The following is a 21,170-nucleotide window of genomic DNA, read 5'->3' as shown; positions in this document are numbered from 1 at the left end:
ATAGGCTGAGAGAGGCTGGACTGAGGGCTTGTAGGCCTGTTGTAAGGCAGGTTCTCACCAGACATCACCGGCAACAACGTCGCCTATGGGCACACACCCACCGTCGCTGGACCAGACCGGACTGGCAAAAAGTGCTCTTCTCTGACGAGTTGTGGTTTTGTCTCAGCAGGGGTCATGGTCAGATTCACGTTTATCGTCAAAGGAATGAGCGTTACACCGAGGCCTGTACTCTGGAGCGGGATCGAGGTGGAGGGTCCGTCATGGTCTGAGGCGGTGTGTCACAGCAACATCGGACTGAGCTTGTTGTCATTGCAGGCAATCTCATCAACACTGTGCGTTACAGGGAAGACATCCTCCTCCCTCATGTGGTACCCTTCCTGCAGGCTCATCCTGACATGACCCTCCAGCATGACAATGCCACCAGCCATACTGCTCGTTCTGTGTGGGATTTCCTGCAAGACAGGAATGTCAGTGTTCTGTCATGGCCAGCGAAGAGCCCGGATCTCAATCCCATTGAGCACGTCAGGGACCTGTTGGATCGGAGGGTGAGGGCTAGGGCCATTCCCCCTAGAAATGTCCAGGAACTTGCAGGTGCCTTTGTGGAAGGGTGGGATAACATCTCACAGCAAGAACTGGCAAATCTGGTGCAGTCCATGAGGAGGAGATGCACTGCAGTACTTAATGCAGCTGGTGGCCACACCAGATACTGGCTGTTACTTTTGATTTTGATCCCCCCTTTGTTCAGGGACACATTTTTCCATTTATGTTAATCACATGTCTGTGGAACTTGTTCAGTTTATGTTTCAGTTGTTGAATCTTATGTTCATACAAATATTTACACATGTTAAGTTTGCTGACAGTGAGAGGACGTTTCTTTTTTTGCTGAGTTTATATCTAGCTACTGTGATGAGACCGGGCCTCTTGGTCATCCACTGATTCCCAAGCTAGCTCCTCCATATAGCGCCGCTACTGTGGTGTGTAGTATGGGGACTGCTAGAGGCTAGCTAGCTACTCCATATAGCGCCGCTACTGTGGTGTGTAGTGTGGGGACTACTAGAGGCTAGCTAGCTACTCCATATAGCGCCGCTACTGTGGTGTGGTCAGTTGACGGCCTACACCGGCCAAACCCGAACGTTGCTGGGCCTATTGTGCACCGCCCTTTGGTACTCCCAATCACGGCCGGATGTCATACAGCCTGGAATCGAACCAGGGTGTCTAGTGATGCCTCTTGCACTGAGATGCAGTGCCTTAGACCGCCGCGCCACTCGGGTGCCCTCATTTCTAATGAGGTAGGACAGCGCCAGACCAGGTCTCTCGGCCTTCCACCGCTTCCCAGAGCCAGTGTGTCTGTGTGTGATCACCACGGTGACAAAGATTCAACTGATTCCAATCAAAGTAGCAGCTCCATTGATGTGAGAGATTACACGCTGTCTGTTGGGGCCAAGATGAGGGTTCCAGGTGATTGGACACCCGTGTACCTGTCCATCTAGATAAGCCCCCCCCCCCCCCCCGGATGGATTCCTTTCTTTCTGTTCTCTTCCTGTCCTTTTCCTCCGTCAGCCTCTGTCTATTTTTGTGAACTTGTGGCCGGTTCCCACAGTGTGGTTCCCATGGTTATCAGCATGGAGATAGCGAGCGAAGGGAGTAGTGGGGGGGGGGGGTTGACAGAGAGCGGGAGACAGCAGTGTTGCACTGACTGCTTTGAGAGCGAGCATAGCGGGCTCAGCTCTGTCACTGGAGGGAGAGAGGGTGGGGGGGCAAGCTGGTGTGCAGTTCATGAATATGAGTGTAGTGCAGGCTGCTGGGGAGGGGAGGGGAGGGGTGCTCTGCCTCTGAGATAGAGGGCTGAGGTGGGGTAGGATGGAGCGAGGCGGAATAGAAGGGGGAGGGAGAACTGTTTAGGGGGCGAAGGGGCACTGAAAAAGGGACAGATTCAGTTCCCACACTTATAATTACTGTGTCACAGGAGACTGAAAGGGACTGCCGCTGTCCCTGGGGAATTTAGCCGGGGGGAGGGAGGAGAGTGACACAGGAACTCTCTGCTCTTTCTATTGACTTTACCTCATTGCTTTCACACCAGTAGAGGTGACCCCCCCCCCCCCCCCCTCCTTTCCATACCACCCCAACTCCTTAACCACCTCCTCCTCACTGCTTCTTAACCTCCCCCTCTCTTCTCCTTCTTAACCTCCTCCTCCCCTCTTCTCCTTCTTAACCTCCCCCTCCTCTCTTCTCCTTCATAACCTCCCCCTCTCTTCTCCTTAACCTCCCCCTCCTCTCTTCTCCTTCTTAACCTCCTCCTCTCCTTCTTAACCCCCTCCTCCCCTCTTCTCCTTCTTAACCTCCCCCTCCTCTCTTCTCCTTAACCTCCTCCTCTCCTTCTTAACCCCCTCCTCCCCTCTTCTCCTTCTTAACCTCCCCCTCCTCTCTTCTCCTTCTTAACCTTCTCCTCCTCTCTCCTCCTTCTTAACCTCCACCTCCTCCCCTCTTCTCCTTTTTAACCACCTCCTCTTCTCCTTCTTAACCACCTCCTCCCCTCTTCTCCTTCTTAACCTCCACCTCCTCTTCTCCTTCTTAACCACCTCCTCTCTCCTTCTTAACCTTCTCCTCCCCCTCTCCCCCTTCTTAACCTCCTCCTCCTTCCTAACCTCCTCCTCCCCCTTCTTCTTTACCTTCTCCTCCCCCTCTCTCCTCTTCTCCTTCTTAACCACCTCCTCCCCTCTTCTCCTTCTTAACCTCCCCCTCCCCTCTTCTCCTTCTTAACCTTCTCTCCCTCTTCTCCTTCTTAACCTCCTCCCCCTCTTCTCCTCCTTAACCTCCTCCCCCTCTTAACCTCCTCCCCCTCTTCTCCTTCTTAACCTCCACCTCCTCTTCTCCTTCTTAACCTTCTCCTCCCCCTCTCCTCCTTCTTAACCTCCTCCTCCACTCCTCTCTCCTCCTTCCTAACCTCCTCCTCCACTCCTCTCCTCCTTCCTAACCTCCTCCTCCCCCTCTCTCCTCCTTCCTAACCTCCTCCTCCCCCTCTCTCCTCATTCTTTACCTTCTCCTCCCCCTCTCTCCTCCTTCTTAACCTTCTCCTCCCCTCCTCTCTCCTCCTTAACCTTCTCCTCCCCCTCTCTCCTCTTTCTGAACCTCCCTCTTAACCTCCTCCTTCTTAAACTCCTCCTCCTTAACCTCTCCTCCTCCTTAACCCCTCTCTTTTCCTCCTTAACCTCCCCCTCCTCTCTCCTCCTTTTTAACCTCCCCCTCCTCTCTCCTCCTTCTTAACCTCCCCCTCCTCTCTCCTCCTCCTTAACCTCCCCCTCCTCTCTCCTCCTTCTTAACCTTCTCTCCCTCCTCTCTCCTCCTTCTTAACCTTCTCCCCCTCCTCTCTCCTCCTTCTTAACCTCCACCTCCGCCCCCTCTCTCCTCTTTTACTTTACTTTTACTTGAAACCCGTCTTTCTTTCTCCCCCTCTCTTCCTCCGCTGCGTTCTACCTCCTCAGGCCGCTGCGTCTCTTGTTGACACTGACGCTCTGAGGGAGAGCTTTGATGTCCCTCTGCGCTCTCTCTCACACACACACACACACACACACACCGATGCCTTATCCTGCATCTTTGCCACTTAACGCACGCACGCGATGGTAGGGTTATCAGACTAACCACACATTATTTACCTAGCTAGATGTCCCGTCTCTAGACTGGTCTGTCTGGACCAAATGATTACGGAGGTCAGTGATCATGGTGGTCATTCCATATTGCCGTGTGTCGTCCATTGATTTCACATGCTGATGGAAGAATGCTTATTATCTCTGCCTGTACGCTTCAAGAACTTTTTCATTGCATGTTTTTTCTAGGGTATTAAAACCCTATTTATGCATATTATCCATCAACTCAATCCTACTTCTATCTAGGTAGTTTCATGCACAGTAAACTCCTAGTGGCAGCCATAATTGTGTGAAACAGTAACAAAAATTGTACCTGAGGAGGCGTAAGATCAAAGTGTAGAAATTCACTTCTCCTTCCCCGTCCCACAGCTTCCTCAGCTTTCTCCTGCACCTCACCCTAGTCTCCCTACCCTGGCAACGTCCTTGTCCCACCACCCCACACACCCTTCCCAGTCCCATCCCACAGCTTTCTCAGGGAGAGGCTCCTGCAGGGCAGAGCAGCAGCCACTGTCAATATTTACAGTTGATTATGAATCACGTAACATTACAATGTCATCCCGTGCATGCTTGTGTGTGCTTGTATCAGAACAAAGGTGTGAAATATGCGGCCGCGGTAGCGGGGTTGCGCAACGGAATCTGGTGGCGCTCCCATGACGGAGCCGTCAGACAGAAGCTTGGGAAGAGATAAGACAGAATGTTGACTTTGAGTGAGTGGGTGGGTGCACTCACTAACCGTTGTTTTGGAACAGTTATGATCTGATTGTCTGTCGTAGGGAATCCTGTCCGCCGTTCATTCCATTTCTATCTGCAACATTGTCAACATTGTTCTTATCTCTCAATAAACCCGTGGGAGTGCCGATTTATCATATTGAATAAGATTACATGTACGGGGGGGTGATCCTAGATCAGCACTTCTGCTCTGAGATGCTTTATAAATACGGGCCCTGGTCTCTGAATTTTCAGTATATTTTATGAGGTATGACTAGTGGTTCTATTGAACCTGATCATTACAGCACTATATGTGTTGCTAATAATAACACAACGATAGCACAGTAGTAACACTGCCATAACACAGTTAGGGCTGGCACACAAGCAAGGTGTTGTTGTAAACAAGTCTTTTGGTTCCTTTGGCAATGCCCACCACAATGCAGCAGCAGCACACATAGAAATATAATGAATAGAAGGGTCTTGGAACCTCTAACCCTGACAATTATCTTGGTAAACTCCTGGATATTGTAGAATGTTCATTTAAATGATGTTGACTGATGTGGCTCATGCAATGGAATGTATTTATTTTGTAATGTCAGTTGAGTTCAATCAACAAATCACAGAACATATTGATGGGTGCACTTCCTACTTTTACTTCCTGCTTTTCTCCTATGGGTACACTCCCAATGGCCGCCGGTCCCCCATTATGCCATCATTGACTTGAATGGGGATACCCGTTCTATTCATTCAATTTCTATGGCAGCTCATGCGGTCAGGAGCGGAGGAGAGTGGATTGCTATTCCAACGGTTATTACGGAGACTGCGGTCATTTGGTTGGCCAATTACCGTCATCCAAAATTCCATGAAATGGAACGTAGTATTCTAGGCTCCAGTTACAGCATGTTTCAATCTATAGCTACTACTTGTCCCTTAATCTACATTCCAAAAACAGTTTATTCCGGTCAGCAACACTCACAGACTAGCTGTTGAATACATGTTTTGGGGGGGTTAGCTGTTTTTAACCTCCTTCAAAACTCATTACCCCAATCGCCTTGGCCAAGGACCTTTTCAACATGTTGGTTGCCTGAGCTGTTTTGAGTTAGTAAGCCTCACCTATCTGGCCTGGTAAAGAAAGAGAGAGAGGTGAAAGGGAAAATAGAATGAACTCATTGGACCAGAGAACAGTATTTGTGACTATCTAATGCTGAGACTACACTGAGGGCTAGGAGGGCAACAATCAATGGGGGTTTCTGTGCGTGTGTGGTGTGGAGCCCCTGGCTGTTCCCAAGCCACTACCACACAAAGCCACTACCAGCCGGGATCCAAGGGCTAAGCCAAGGACATAAAGACTCCTCTTAATCAATTGCTCTGTTGCCTGGCCCTCTTTTTGCACTCTAACCTAAAGTACCCTTTTGAGGCCTAACGTCGTATGCTAGGCAAGAGAAAGAATGGGATTCTTCCTGATGAATCATGAATTTCTGTTTTTCTGACTTTAACCTCCATTGATATAAAATTGGAGCTGACCCATCCCTAGACAAACTCCTGTTGTCCTGATTACATTCCTGCCAAGAAAAAAACTAGAGATGGCCGAAACCAACATTATCTAGGCTACATAACCCAGCACTATTAACATAACACAACATTATCTAGGCTACATAACCCAACACTATTAACATAACACAACATTATCTAGGCTACATAACCCAACACTATTAACATAACACAACATTATCTAGGCTACATAACCCAACACTATTAACACAACATTATCTAGGCTACATAACCCAACACTATTAACACAACATTATCTAGGCTACATAACCCAACACTTAACACAACATTATCTAGGCTACATAACCCAACACTATTAACATTACATAACCCAACACTATTAACATAACATTATCTAGACTCCATAACCCAACACTATTAACATGACACAACATTATCTACTCTCCATAACCCAACACTATAAACATAACATTATCTAGGCTACATAACCCAACACTTAACATAATAACATTATCTAGACTCCATAACCCAACACTATTAACATAACATTATCTAGACTCCATAACCCAACACTATTAACATAACACAACATTATCTAGGCTACATAACCCAACACTATTAACATTACATAACCCAACACTATTAACATAACATTATCTAGACTCCATAACCCAACACTATTAACATGACACAACATTATCTACACTCCATAACCCAACACTATTAACATAACGCTACATAACCCAACACTATTAACATAGCATTATCTAGACTCATAACCCAACACTATTAACATAACACAACATTATCTAGGCTACATAACCCAACACTATTAACATAACACAACATTATCTAGGCTACATAACCCAACACTATTAACACAACATTATCTAGGCTACATAACCCAACACTATTAACATTACATAACCAAACACTATTAACATAACATTATCTAGGCTACATAACCCAACACTATTAACACAACATTATCTAGGCTACATAATCCAACACTATTAACATAACATTATCTAGGCTACATAACCCAACACTATTAACACAACATTATCTAGGCTACATAACCCAACACTATTAACACAACATTATCTAGGCTACATAACCCAACACTATTAACACAACATTATCTAGGCTACATAACCCAACACTATTAACACAACATTATCTAGGCTACATAACCCAACACTATTAACACAACATTATCTAGGCTATATAACCCAACACTATTAACACAACATTATCTAGGCTACATAACCCAACACTATTAACACAACATTATCTAGGCTACATAACCCAACACTATTAACACAACATTATCTAGGCTACATAACCCAACACTATTAACATAACACAACATTATCTAGGCTACATAACCCAACACTATTAACATAACATTATCTAGGCTACATAACCCAACACTATTAACATTACATAACCCAACACTATTAACATAACATTATCTAGACTCCATAACCCAACACTATTAACATGACACAACATTATCTACACTCCATAACCCAACACTATTAACATAACGCTACATAACCCAACACTATTAACATAACATTATCTAGACTCATAACCCAACACTATTAACATAACACAACATTATCTAGGCTACATAACCCAACACTATTAACATAAGACAACATTATCTACACTCCATAACCCAACACTATTAACATAACACAACATTATCTAGGCTACATAACCCAACACTATTAACATAACGCTACATAACCCAACACTATTAACATAGCATTATCTAGACTCCATAACCTAACATTATTAACATAACACAACATTATCTAGGCTACATAACCCAACACTATTAACATAACGCTACATAACCCAACACTATTAACATAACATTATCTAGACTTCATAACCTAACATTATTAACATGACACAACAATTTTCGCAATTCACAAAGTTGGAGGAAAACAGAAAGGAAAAAGCACGTTTGAAAAAACCCAGAAACTTGCACCGGCATCAAAAGTCAGCGGAACCCAACATTATCTAGGCTACTGTGCCTTCGGAAACTATTCAGACCCCTTGACTTTTCCCACATTTTGTTGCGCGACAGCTTTATTCTAAAATGGATTAATTAAATAAATCAATAAATCTCACCAATCTATACATAATACCCCACAATGACACAGCCGAAAAGTTTTTTATTTTTTTTATTTTAGCAAACAGAAATACCTTATTTACATAAGTATTCAGACCCTTTCCTATGAGACATGAAATTGAGCTCGGGTGCATCCTGTTTTCATTGATCATCCTTGATGTCCACCTGTGGTAAATTCAATTGATTGGACAAGATTCGGAAAGGCTGTCTATATAAGGTCCGACAGTGCATGTCAGAGCAAAAACCAAGCCATGAGGTCGAAGGAATTGTCCGTAGAGCTCCGACGCAGGATTGTGTCGAGGCCAAGATTTGGGGAAGGGTACCAAAAAATGTCTGCAGCATTGAAGGTCCCCAAGAACACAGTGGCCTCCATTCTTAAATGGAAGAAGTTTGGAACCACCAAGACTCTTCCTAGAGCTGGCCGCCCGGCCAAACTGAGCAATCAGAGGAGAAGGCCCTTGGTCAGGGAGGTGACCAAGAACCCGATGGTCACTCTGACGGAGCTCCAGAGTTCCTCTGTGGAGATAGGAGAAACTTCCAGAAGGACAATCATCTCTGCAGCACTCCACCAATCAGGCCTTTATGGCCAGACATGACAGCGTGCTATGAGTTTGCCAAAAGGCACCTAAAGACTCAGACCATGAGAAACAGAATTCTCTGGTCTGATGAAACCAAGATTGAACTCTTTGGCCTGAATGTCAAGCGTCACGTCTGGAGGAAACCTGGCACCATCCCTACGGTGAAGCATGGTGGTGGCAGCATCATGCTGTGGCGATGTTTTTCAGCGGCAAGGATTGGGAGACTATTCAGGCAAAGATGAACAGAGCAAAGTACAGAGACATCCTTGATGAAAACCTGCTCCAGAACACTCAGGACTTCAAATTGGGGCGAAACTTCACCTTCCAACGGGACAACGACCCTAAGCACACAGCCAAGACAATGCAGGAGTGGCTTCGGAACAAGTCTCTGAATGTCCTTCAGTGGCCCAGCCAGAGCCCAATCGAACATCTCTGGAGAGACCTGAAAATAGCTGTGCAGCAACTCTCTCCGTCCAACCTGGCTGAGCTTGAGAGGATCTGCAGAGAACTGTGGCTCAGTTGGTAGAGCATGGTGTTTGCAACGCCAGCATGGTGTGTGCAACGCCAGGGTTGTGGGTTCGATTCCCACGGGGGGCCAATACAAAAAAATAATAATAATAATGCATGAAATGAAATGTATGCATTCACTACTGTAAGTCGCTCTGGATAAGAGCGTCTGCTAAATGACTAAAATGTAAAATGTAAATGTAAGAATGGGAGAAACTCCCCAAATTCAGGTGTGCCAAGCTTGTAGCGTCATACCCAAGATGACTCGATGCTGTAATCACTGCCAAAGGTGCTTGAACAAAGTACTGAGTAAAGGGTCTGAATACTTATATAAATATGATATTTATATTTTATATTTTAAATAAATTTGCAACAGTTTCTATAAACGTTTTATTATTATTATTATGGGGTATTGTGTGTAGATTGAGGCGAGAAATTGGCTGTAACGTAACAAAATGTGGAAAAAGTGAAGGGGTCTGAACATTCAAATTCTTATTTTCAATGTCGGCCTAGGAACAGTGGGTTTAACTGCCTTGTTCAGGGGCAGAACGACAGATTTGTACCTTGTCAGCTCGGGGATTCGATCTTGCAACCTTTCTGTTACTCGTCCGACGCTCTAACCACTAGGCTACCTGCCACGTACATAACCTAACATTATCAACATTATCTAGGCTACATGACCCAACATTATCAACATGGAGCAACATTATCGGCATAGCCTTGCATTATCTGGGAAAAATAACCCAACATTATCTAGACTACATAACCCAGCATTATCAACCTATATCGACATTATTCGGCATAACCCAACATTATCAACATAACCCGACATTGTCTAGACTGCATAACCCAATATAACTAAACATTATCAACCTAACCAAACATCATCAACATAACCCAACATTATCTGACTTCACAAAGCTGTATGCTGGTGGAAACACATGGAAAAACATGCCTGGCTGCTGACCTGTCTGTGACATTAGCCAGAGTTAGACTGTCGATAATAGATATTCAGTCAGGACAGGCCTCTAGCTGTTCCAAGTTCAGGGTTCATCACAGGTCAGACCTACTCATTAACCCAGATGCACTAATCATAGAGCTGCAGGGTCTCTGTGATGTGAAAGTGGGGAGTTCAAACTCAATGAGTTTTCTACTGCAGAGCAGCTAAATGCACACATTATCCCCTTAAACAAGTAATTTCCATAGTTGTAACTGGGAAAGTCAACAACAAAAAAATGGTTTGGTTGATGGTTTGAAAGGTTTTGTTTATGTGCCATCACATCAGTTAATGTATACATACAGAACCAGTCAAAAGTTTGGACACACCTACTCATTCAAAGGTTTTTCTTAATTTTAACTTTTTTCTACATTGTAGAATAATAGTGAAGACATCAAAACTATGAAATAACACTTATGGAATCATGTAGTAAGCAAAAAAGTTAAACAATCCAAATATATATTAGTTTCTTCAAAGTAGCCACCCTTTGCCTTCATGATGGCTTTGTACACGCTTGGCATTCTCTCAACCAGCTTCATGAGGTAGTCATCTGGAATACATTTCGGTTAACCTGTTAGGCTAGGGGGCAGCATTGACACGGCTGGATAAAAAACATACCCGATTTAATCTGGTTACCACTCCTACTCAGTAACTAGAATATGCATATACTTATTACATATGGATAGAAAACACCCTAAATTTTCTAAAACTGTTTGAATGGTGTCTGTGAGTATAACAGAACTCAAATGGCAGGTCAAAACCTGAGAGATTCCTTTACAGGAAGTGGCCTGTCTGACCATTTGTTGAACTTCTTTTCCATCTCTATCATTTACTAAGGATCTCTGCTCTAACGTGGCACTTCCCACGTCATCCATAGGCGCTCAGAGCCCGGGAAAAAAAAGAATGTCGTCATTCCAGCCCCAGGCTGAAACACATTATCGCCTTTCTCAAGTGGCCCATCAAGAGACACTAGCTTATGCGCGTGACCCCGACCGCCCCCGCCTTTGGGATTTTTTCCTCTGTTTGCCGAAAAGGAGATTCCCTGTCGGAATATTATCGCTTTTCTACGAGAAAAATGTCGTAAAAATTGATTTTAAACAGCGGTTGACATGCTTCGAAGTACGCTCATGGAATACTTAGAATTTTATTGTCACGAATTGCGCCATGCGCGTGACACTTCTTTACTATTTCGGATAGTGTCTGGAACGCACGAACAAAACGCCGCTATTCGGATATAACGATGGATTATTTTGGACCAAACCAACATTTGTTATTGAAGTAGCTGTCCTGGGTGTGTATTCTGACGAAGACAACAAAAGGTAATGACATTTTTATAATAGTAAATATGATTATGGTGAGTGCTAAACTTGCCGGGTGTCTAAATAGCGAGCCCGTGATGCCTGGGCTATGTACTTAGAATATTGCAAAATGTGCTTTCACCAAAAAGCTATTTTAAAATCGGACATATCGAGTGCATAGAGGAGGTCTGTATCTATAATTCTTAAAATAATTGTTATGCTTTTTGTGAACGTTTATCGTGAGTAATTTAGTAAAATGTTAGCGAATTCCCCGGAAGTTTGCGGGGGGTATGCTAGTTCTGAACGTCACATGCTAATGTAAAAAGCTGGTTTTTGATATAAATATGAACTTGATTGAACAAAACATGCATGTATTGTATAACATAATGTCCTAGGGTTGTCATCTGATGAAGATCATCAAAGGTGAGTGCTGCATTTAGCTGTCTTCTGGGTTTTGGTGACATTATATGCTGGCTTGAAAAATGAGTGTCTGATTATTTCTGGCTTGGTACTCTGCTGACATAATCTAATGTTTTGCTTTCGTTGTAAAGCCTTTTTGAAATCGGACAGTGTGGTTAGATTAACGAGAGTCTTATCTTTAAATGGCTGTAAAATAGTCATATGTTTGAGAAATTGAAGTAATAGGATTTTTAAGGTTTTGAAAATCGCGCCACAGGATAGCCGTGGCTGTTACGTAGGTGGGACGAATTCGTCCCGCCTAGCCTAGAGAGGTTAACAGGTGTGCCTTGTTAAAAGTACATTTGTGGAATTTCTTTCCTTTTTAATGTGTTTGAGCCAATCAATGCTGTGACAACATAGGGGTGTGCAAAGCTGTCATCAAGGCAAAGGGTGGCTACTTTGAAGAATCTCAGATATAAAATATATTTTGAGTTGTTTAGCACTTTTTTGGTTACTACATGATTCCATATGTGTTATTTCATAGTTTTGATGTCTTCACTATTATTCTACAATGTAGAAAATAGTAAAGAAATAAAGAAAAACCCTGGAATCAGAAGGTGTGCCCAGTTTATTTGTATGTCATGTACTCAACAATCCACACGTGTGAGCACTGACTGTACCGTATTTATTTTGGTTCATTTAATCATTTTAAGCACCGACGATATGGTTTGGTTTGCACCCACTTGTATTTATTTTGGTTTCAATGAAACAAACAGATAATGTGCTTTTTTATTTTGCGTCTGTATCCATGTGTTGGCCATAGTTCCTAGCATATCAACTACCACATAGCAGAGAAGTCAGGTAACTACTAGTGGAGAGAGAGGCTGGTCCTGGAGAATGTCTCCAACACCCCTCCCCCCAGTTCCCACGCTGTTACTCCTCCCTCCCTAGCAGATCTTTACCTGACTCACTCCACTCTCCGCTCGCTGCTTTTTGAATCAAATCACTAATGCTCCATTGGCTAGCGACCCAGGTCACTAACACTCCATTGGCTAGCGGCCCGGGTCACTAGCTCTCCATTGGCTAGCGGCTCGTGTCACTAACACTCCATTGGCTAGCGGCCCGTGTCACTAACACTCCATTGGCTAGCGGCCCGGGTCACTAACACTCCATTGGCTAGCGGCTGGCTCACTAGCTCTCCATTAGCTATCGGCACTGGGTTGTGTGACCCAGCAGTCGGCCAGTCCTGCCTCCTGTATGCGGTCCAGGATTTTCCCATGGGAGCGGCCTGAGGAGAGCGGGACTGTGTGTCGGTCGAAGAAAAGTCTCTCTCCCACCACCTCCCACCTTTCCTCTCCCTCTTCACTCGCTAGCCCTCTGCCTTTCTCCTCTCTACTCTTTTCTCCACCACTCTCCTTTCAAACACAGTATCACATTCTTAATACCCTTATTGTCACAACAACGAACATTCTCTTTGGCTTTGTCCCCAAAAAGTGTGAGATACCCAGACTTGTAAGAAGAGTATAGAGACCTGGGTTACAAGTGTACCTTGGCAACACCCATGAAACATTTGACACATTTGTACATGTTGTGTTTATGTGGACATGTATTTATTTTTTAAGTAGTTAGTATTACATTGGCTAGTTAATTTGTTCTCTGTAGACAACAATGCCTCTACTGTTTTAAACAGTCATGCATATGCTATTCATATACTTTGAGAAAGAGGATGCATTGATTGCCTTTTTATGGTAGTGTGTGTGTGTGTGTAGAGAGAGGGAATGGTGTGTCTTATGAGGATGGTGTGTCTATTTGTGTCAGAACGGTGTGTGTGTGTGGACTGTGTGGACAGTGTGTGTGTATTTGTGTCAGAACTTTGTGTGTTTGTGAGGGCTGTGTGTGTGTTACAGTGTGTGTGAGGACGGTGTGTGTGTGTGAGGACTGTGTGTGTGTGGACAGTGTGTGTGTGTGTGTGTGTGTGTGTGGGAGGACGGTGTGTGTGTGTGTGTGAGGACTGTGTGTGTGTGTGGACAGTGTGTGTGTGTATTTGTGTCAGAACTTTGTGTGTTTGTGAGGGCTGTGTGTGTGTTACAGTGTGTGTGAGGACGGTGTGTGTGTGTGTGTGAGGACGGTGTGTGTGTGGGAGGACGGTGTGTGTGTGTGAGGACGGTGTGTGTGTGTGTGTGAGGACTGTGTGTGTGTGGACAGTGTGTGTGTGTGTGAGGACTGTGTGTGTGTGGACAGTGTGTGTGTGTGGGAGGACGGTCTGTGTGTGTGAGGACGGTGTGTGTGTGTGTGAGGACTGTGTGTGTGTGGACAGTGTGTGTGTGTGTGAGGACGGTGTGTTTGTGTATGTGTTGTGTCTGTAACAAACGTGGATGGAAGGAATGAAAACAGCACATGGATAAGCTGGGAGAGTTACGGGAGCAGGTTTTGACTTGCTCGACCATGGGAAACTTTGAGCTGAGTAAATAGTGACTGTTTTCCTGGCTGAAATGCTGGTGTGTGTGAGTGAGTGAGAGATCAGCCAAGGTAGAATACTGAGGGCGTGAGAGCGATGTCTCCATTCAGAGGTTAACACCTGTGTCACTCCCACACCTCCATGGACTACACTGCAGTCTCTACACTCACATGGCTTATACCCTTTCAAACTAAGACGTTTTTTTTCCCGCCAACTGTTTTCCTATTTTTCTTTATATCTGAATGGTATTGTCAGTATCAAAGCAGAAACTTTTATTTCCGCCAAACGACCTAGTAATTTCAGTAAAGTTCTGACTACGGTTTAGTATGAAAAGTAGCCGTAATGCTGAGGCTGCATTGACACGCACTACACTCTTAATGTCTTGATGGTTGCTAGGCAGCGCCCGTTACTACTATCCTCCTGGCAGTTCTAAACTTTGCAAGGCATGGTTTTCTCGACCACAACTGGATGGATCCATGAAGAATTACTGTGGGAATGAATAGCACTGAATGACGAAAATATTGGAACAAAGTAGGCTAATGTGTCCACATCACCAACAAACTATCATGGTTGTGAAGATGGCACGACAATGCCTATTCCCCTCAGAAGACTGAAAAAATTTGTCATGGGTCCTCAGATCCTCAAAAAGTTCTACAGCTGTACCATCGAGAGCATCCTGACTGGTTGCATCACCGCCTGGTATGGCAACTGCTCGGCATCTGACCGCAAGGCACTACAGAGGGTAGTGCGTACGGCCCAGTACATCACTGGGGCAGAGCTCCCACACCAGGCGGTGTCAGAGGAAGGCCCTAAAGTCACAGACTGTTCTCTCTTCTACCGCACGGCAAGCAGTATCGGAACGCCAAATCTATGTCCAAAAGGCTTCTTAACAGCTTCTACCCCCAAGCCATAAGACTGCTGAACAGTTAATCAGATGGCCACCCAGACTATTTACATTGACCCCTTTTTTACACTGCTGCTACTCTATGCATAGTCACTAATAACTCAACCTAAATCTACATATGACCTCAATTACCTCAACTAACCTGTACCCCCGCACATTGACTCAGTACCGGTACCCACTGTATATAGCCCCGTTATTGTTATTTTATTGTAACTTTTTTACTTCAGTTTATTTAGCAGATATTTTCTTACTCTGCATTGTTGGTTTAGGTCTTGTAAGTAAGCACTTCACTAAGGTCTACACCTGTTGTATTCGGCACATGTGACAAATACATTTTTTTTTTTAATGCAATTGAATGCTTGTATCAAATTGTTGCTTACTGAAACTCCCAAAGTCATCCAATCCTTGTAATACATTTTAAGCAATAGCCTACCCGCGTATGGTCAACTAGACGATAATTTCAGCACCGTTTTGATTGGGTCAGCGCCATCGCGCTGCTTTGAGACAAGCGTTGGGACTCGTCTTGATAAATCAATGTCAGATCTTTGTTTTCACTGAATCTCCGTTTGGATATTGGTTAGACTACAATTAGGCTGTGAAAATGTTAGCTAAGTTGAGCTGAGTGCTGCTCATGATCATCTTGTCTACTTGACAAATGTATTAGTAGTGATCAGAAAATTTTGCCAGGATGTTATGTAGTTTAACAAGTGGATTATTTGGCTCTTCAGTCGCTTAGTAGCCAAGGCCTACTCCCGATCAAAATCCTGTGACTTCACTGACTTGTCTGATAATCAATCAATGTGATTTTTGTTTCACTGAATCTGTCTGTATAGGCTATTTGGTTCATCTGTTTCTGGCTGGACAAATAAGTGGAGCCGGTATGGCAAATAAGTGGAGCCGGTATGGCAAATAAGTGGAGCCGGTATGGCAAATAAGTGCAGCCGGTATGGCAAATAAGTGCAGCCGGTATGGCAAAACTATTAATTTGCTCATCTATCACTCATCAGAAACTTTTAGCATGCTATAATGTAGCCTAAATCAAGTGTTAATCTATCACTGATCAGAAACGTTTAGCATGCTGTAATGTAGCCTAAATCAAGAGTAGGACTTTCATTTTGATCGATCTCATGTAGGCAACTCCAAAAGCCAGAGGAGGTTGTGAAATATGAGCACGAGACATGCTTTTGAAAATGTAGATTGCTATTATTTTCTATCAGTGTCATGATGACGATAAGACCCTATGCCTGCTCCCTAACAAAGTGGAGTGAGGGTAGGAAAGACCCTACTCCTGCTCTCTAACAAAGTGGAGTGAGGGTAGGAAAGACCCTACTCCTGCTCTCTAACAAAGTGGAGTGAGGGTAGGAAAGACCCTACTCCTGCTCTCTAACAAAGTGGAGTGAGGGTAGGAAAGAGATTAAATGTGGGTAAAAAAACATGGGCTTGGGCTCGATTTCAAAATATCACTTTTTTAGAGTTTCCACACATTCCTGTGACTCAAGTTGTACAGGAAGAATATTCATTGTATTTTATTCTGTTATATTCCACTATAGTTTTACTATAATGTACACTGAGTATACCAAACATTAGGAATACTAATATTGAGTTGCGCACCTCCCCCCCCCCCCATTTTGCCCTCAGAATAGCCTCAATTCGTCAGGGCATGGACTCTACAAGTTGTCAAAAGCGTTCCACAGGGATGCTGGCCCATGTTGACTCCAATGCTTCCCACAGTTGTGTCAAGTTGGCTGGATGTCCTTTGGGTGGTGGACCATTCTTGATACATACGGGAAACTATTGAGCGTGAAAAACCAAGCAGCGTTGCAGTTCTTGACACAATCAAACCGGTTCGACTGGCACATACTACCATACCCCGTTCAAAGGCACTTCAATCTTTTGTCTTGCCCTTTCACCCTCTGACTGGCGGACATACACAATCCATGTCTGAATTGTCTCAAGGATTAAAAATCCTTCTTTAACCTGGTGCCTCCCCTTCATCTACACTGATTGAAGTGGATATAACAAATGACCTCAATAAGGGATCATGGCTTTCACCTGGATTCACCTGGATTCACCTGGTCAGTCTGTCATGGAAAGAGCAGGTGTTCTTCATGTTTTGTCCAATTGGTGTATATGTGTTGACTGTGATCGGGTCGGTGTGTCTAGTCTGTTAATGAACAAAATAACGAACTATTGATTTAATTTGGATGGTGCAGCCACGGCTACACAGACTCGTAACATAAATATGCTATTCTATTGTAATGAAAATACATTTTATTAGTCTCATTATGTTTCTTAGGACCTGCCTAAAATGTATTAATAATGGATTTATTGTTGATGGTGTATGTTTATTAAAATAGACGCCCACCACTACTACCACTCGTACTTCATCTCAGTGCTAGAGGTGTCACTATAGACCCTGGTTCGATCCCGGGCTGTATCACAACCGGCAGTGATTGGGAGTCCCATAGGGTGGCTGCACAATTGGCCCAGCGTCATCCGAGTTAGTGTTTGGCTGGGGTAGGCAGTCATTGTAAATACGAATTATTTCTTAACTGACTTGCCTAGTTAAATAAAGGTAAAATAAATAGACCGCCGCACCACCTGGGAGCCCATCATATCATTTACACATTATTATACATGTTATTAACGTAGACTATTAATGTTCTGATATTAAAGGTGTTGTGCGCCGCCTTATAGTTCAATCTGTCCACGGAGGACAGGAACTGAGCTGGCTGGTATTCATTAGGCACCAAGCGGAGTTCAAAAGACTGGAACGGGGAGGGAATACCTGAACTTTTGCAATGTGAAACGCTCATTTTCGTTGCTACACTTTCCCCTAATGAATACTGACTGTCTGTTGATTTACAGCCCCTTTCTTTAAGTGGTGTTGTTGTACAGGGGTGGAGTTCAGGTGTATTTACAGGGCATTTAGCACCAGTGTGCTGCCAGGGGGGCTAGAGATGGGAGAACTAGAGAACACAAAAGCACCAAGGAAGTGTGAATTCTACCCAGGCGTCAACGCTGTCTCCACAGTTCCTCTCCATCCCCTGGGTGGGGTGAGGGCTGAGGTGTGTGTGTGTGTGTGTGTGTGTGTGTGTGTGTGTGTGTGTGTGAGAGAATGGGCTGTGGGGTAGACACTGGTTGACTCTCGTCTGGTGTCTGGTGTGTGGGTGCTGCGGAAATGCCTGATGGTCTTCACAACATCACATGAAATGCCTTACCTTGGAGAGGTTTACACAGGCTCTCTTTTTGGCTAGCAGATGGTTTTATTCAAAGTGAAAGAAATCTTTCTGTATTTCAAGGTGTGTAGGAGGGCTGGGCGTGTAAAGTCGTCCACATGCTTCCGAAACAGTTTGGAACAGTTCTTGCATTTTATTATGACTAAATTGTATAACGTTTTATTTAGTTTTGATGTTCGTTAAGGGTTTGTGCTGTACCAAACAGCTTAGTTAGATGTCAAATTGCGCTACCTATTTTTATTTAACCTTTATTTAACTAGGCAAGTTAGTTAAGTAAGAACAAATTCTTATTTACAATGACGGCCTAGGAACAGTGGGTTAACTGCCTTGTTCAGGGGCAGAACGACAGATTTTTACCTTGTCAGCTCTGGGATTCGATCTAGCAACCTTTCGGTTACTGGCCCAACGCTCTAACCACTAGGCTACCTGCCGACTAAGATCTCTGCAAAAACGTCAAAATTAATGACAGATTTCTTGAGCTATCTTAGATTCATTCTGACTTTTGAGGAAGTGTATATTGGCTACGGAGTCTCAAAATGGACAAACTATTGAAGCTAAGGTTTTTTAAGGGAGTATGCTCGAAACGCTTGTTCGGTTCACTAGAACACTCATTGGGTTCTCGGGCTAGGTGTCAGCCGAAACGAAGCATGCGGAAGCCTTAACAGTGACCAGTATCTTTATGTATTTCAAGGTGTGTAACAGTGACCAGTACCTGAAGATGCCTAGAGAAAACATGACACGCCTGCTGAAGGAGAGAGGTACGTTCCCTGTCCCTTCCTCAGACACCTTTTGGTTTCAAAGGTGAGACATTTAATTTAGAAAAGTAAATGAATGGAGTTCCTGCGGGACAAATATTTTCTATTCAGTGAGTTTTCTATTCCTCTCTGCAGGGTTTCTACAACAACAGCAGCAGGCTCCTGTTCCACCGGTGGGTGAAACCTGGGACGACTCCCCTTCCCCGGCCCCATTCCTGGCCCCAGGGGCCCCCAGGTACTCCCCTCACTGTCGCTGGGCCCCTCTGTCAGACCTGGACTCCACCACCCTCACCTTCCCTAGGGGAGCAGTGTTACAACTGCACACCGTACCCCCCGGCCTGCTACCCAGGATACCCTTCTTCTTTATCTGCACTGGCTGTGGCAAGATCTTCTGGGAGGGCTCCCACTTCAGCAGGGTCCTGTCACAGTTTCAGGAAGTGTTGTGTATCACTGAGGATACTGAGGATACTCCGAGTTTTTCAACCCAACAGGCCCGACCCCTAACCTCTGACAGCTAATCTCTGTCCATCTTGCAGGGATCAAAATGGCCGCTGACTGAACTAGGCCTACTGTACTGATTACTGTCTTCACACACCTATTTTGGTGCTTTTCCATTTCGTCAAACTTTATCTTCCTAGTTTACTACGTCCCGTTCTACAGACTTATGTTATTACAATGGAATTAACACACATTTTACCTTCAAATTTCCTTTAGTTTTGAAGCCATATGTTATTATGAGTTGTAAGACTGGTTTGTCTTTTTATGTGGGAATGGATCAGGTTATGACTGCGGTCTGCTGTCTGGGAAGCTTTTTTACAAGTATATGTTTTATGAAGACACAGTACCAGTCAAAAGTTTAGACACATCTACTCATTCAAGGGTTTTTCTTTATTTTTTACTGTTTTATACATTGTAGAATAATAGTGAAGACATCAAAACTATGAAATTACACATATGGAATCATGTAGTAACCAAAAAAGTGTTAAACAAATCAAAATATATTTTAGATTTTAGATTCTTCAAAGTAGCCATCCTTTGTCTTGATAACAGCTTTGCACACTTTTGGCATTCTCTCAACCAGCTTCATGAGGATTGCTTTTCCAACAGTCTTGAAGGAGTTCCCACATATGCTGAGCACTTGTTGGCTGCTTTTCCTTCACTCTGCGGTCCAACTCATCCCAAACCATCTCAATTGGGTTGAGGCCGGGTGATTGTGGAGGCCAGGTCATCTGATGCAGCACTCCATCACTCTCCTTGAGAGTTTCCATATGTGTTATTTGTGTGTGTTATTATACATATGTGTTGTTATTTCATAGTGTTGATGTCTTCACTATTATTCTACAATGTAGAAAAGAGTAAAAATAAAGAAAAACCCAGGAATGAGTAGGTGTTCTAAAACTTTTGACTGGTACGGTATATGTTCTTCATCTTAAACCCGGTTTGATTTTTAACTACTTTTCCATAAGTGACAAGGGGCTTCATACTATTCTATATTCTGTGAATCCTGTATTTTATTGTTAATTATGAAATAAGTTGTTTTATAAAAAGGTAACTCTCGTTATCACTGATGGCGTTCCGTATTTCTGTCAATTATTTATTTCATTCTTATCTTAGGATGGTGGTAGACAGGCTCCAACCAGCCTGAGATGAGGTGCAGCCAACATCTTAGTTTGTTTTCTTACTTTTCTTGAATTATTACCAGAACGTTTTGGATGTCAATGGCTATTATGTGCTGATCTTATTGCTCCATTTCAACAGGAGGGCTTCATTGACTTTTAGGCAATCTAAAGACTATTACAAAATCACTTACCTAAGCTGTCTGGAGGCACTTCTCATATTGGATGGCGATAGTGGTTTACTTGACTTCACCTCTGGGACTGGTGGTGTAACGTGACCCACCGCTCACCTCTGGGACTGGTGGTGTAACGTGACCCACCGCTCACCTCTGGGACTAGTGGTGTAACGTGACCGACCGCTCACCTCTGGGACTGGTGGTGTAACGTGACCCACCGCTCACCTCTGGGA

At 44.0% G+C, this 21,170-nt stretch overlaps 1 protein-coding gene across 3 annotated transcripts in view; it reads left to right on the top strand.

Annotated features, from left to right (window-relative positions):
* The window catches only part of exd3 (exonuclease 3'-5' domain containing 3), a 63,998-nt gene extending 43,280 nt beyond the window's left edge, over window positions 1-20,718 (top strand). For all 3 annotated transcript variants that reach the window (XM_082960536.1, XM_082960537.1, XM_082960535.1), the window contains exons 20-21: window positions 19,082-19,148; window positions 19,281-20,718. In XM_082960536.1, the coding sequence (XP_082816662.1) occupies window positions 19,082-19,148; window positions 19,281-19,663 (450 nt within the window). In that variant the 3' untranslated portion in view covers window positions 19,664-20,718. The remainder of the gene's footprint in view (window positions 1-19,081; window positions 19,149-19,280) is intronic.
* Window positions 20,719-21,170: the final 452 nt, after the last annotated feature.

This window comes from Salmo salar, chromosome 13, assembly GCF_965601325.2.
Source record: "Salmo salar chromosome 13, fSalSal1, whole genome shotgun sequence".
NCBI lineage: Eukaryota > Metazoa > Chordata > Actinopteri > Salmoniformes > Salmonidae > Salmo > Salmo salar.
The sequence above is the reverse complement of the archived record's forward strand: the minus strand, read 5'-3'. Positions and strand labels throughout refer to the sequence as shown.